Source organism: Pteropus alecto, unplaced genomic scaffold (genome assembly GCF_000325575.1).
Source record: "Pteropus alecto unplaced genomic scaffold, ASM32557v1 scaffold44, whole genome shotgun sequence".
Lineage (NCBI taxonomy): Eukaryota > Metazoa > Chordata > Mammalia > Chiroptera > Pteropodidae > Pteropus > Pteropus alecto.
The window spans coordinates 7,131,839-7,132,670 of record NW_006436812.1 but is presented as its reverse complement, the minus strand read 5'-3'; the positions used below and the strand labels follow the sequence as shown (position 1 = coordinate 7,132,670).

The 832-nt window shown below is 63.2% G+C and overlaps 1 protein-coding gene across 2 annotated transcripts in view; it reads left to right on the top strand.

Moving 5' to 3' along the window:
* The window catches only part of LOC102880941 (hemoglobin subunit alpha-like), a 5,143-nt gene that overhangs the window by 250 nt on the left and 4,061 nt on the right, over window positions 1–832 (top strand). Inside the window, exons 2-3 of one of the 2 annotated variants that reach the window (XM_006914039.1) lie at window positions 96–300; window positions 445–669. In XM_006914039.1, coding sequence (XP_006914101.1) covers window positions 96–300; window positions 445–573 — 334 coding nt within the window. In that variant the 3' untranslated portion in view covers window positions 574–669. Of the gene's footprint in view, window positions 1–95; window positions 301–444; window positions 670–832 lie in introns of those variants that run through there. The other variant, XM_006914040.1, reaches the window with a different exon arrangement.

Genomic DNA, 832 nt, shown 5'->3' with positions numbered 1-832 from the left:
AAGAGCCCTGCCAGCGCCCTCTTGCAAATCAGAGGCTCACGACCCTGCCCTGGAACACCACCCCCACCCAGCTGCTCACCCTCCTCTCCCCGCAGGATGTTCCTGAGCTTCCCCACCACCAAGACCTACTTCCCCCACTTCGACCTGGCCCACGGCTCCTCCCAGGTCAAGGCCCATGGCAAGAAGGTGGGTGACGCTCTGACCAACGCCGTGGGCCACATAGATGACCTGCCTGGCGCCCTGTCCGCTCTGAGCGACCTGCACGCCTACAAGCTGCGTGTGGACCCCGTCAACTTCAAGGTGAGCACGCGGGCCTAGCCCGCAGAGATCTGGGTGGAGGGTGCAGCGGGCCCTTCTCAGCGCCGCAGAGAATCCTGTGGGTTCCAGAAGGTGGAGCGCGGGCGGCGGCGTCAGGACGCGTCCTAATATCTCCTCTCTCCACAGCTCCTGAGCCACTGCCTGCTGGTGACTCTGGCCAGTCACCTCCCGACCGATTTCACCCCTGCTGTCCACGCCTCTCTGGACAAGTTCTTGGCCTCCGTGAGCACCGTGCTGACCTCCAAATACCGTTAAGCTGGAGCCGCGGCGACCCTCGCCCGGGCTGGGGGCCCCTTTGCGCTCCGCGTACCGGCACTTCCTGATCTTTGAATAAAGTCTTAGTGGGCTGCAGCCTGTGTGGCCTCGGTTGTCTGTGTCCTCGAATGTGCCAGGGAGGGGTGTGGTTCTCTTTGCCTAGGACCAAGGACCCTTCTCAGTTGGCGAAGAGAAGGAAGAGAAGGGAGGAGGAGGGGGGGGATCTAAGGCTGGCGCTTCCAGTGCTGTTGCACCGGGA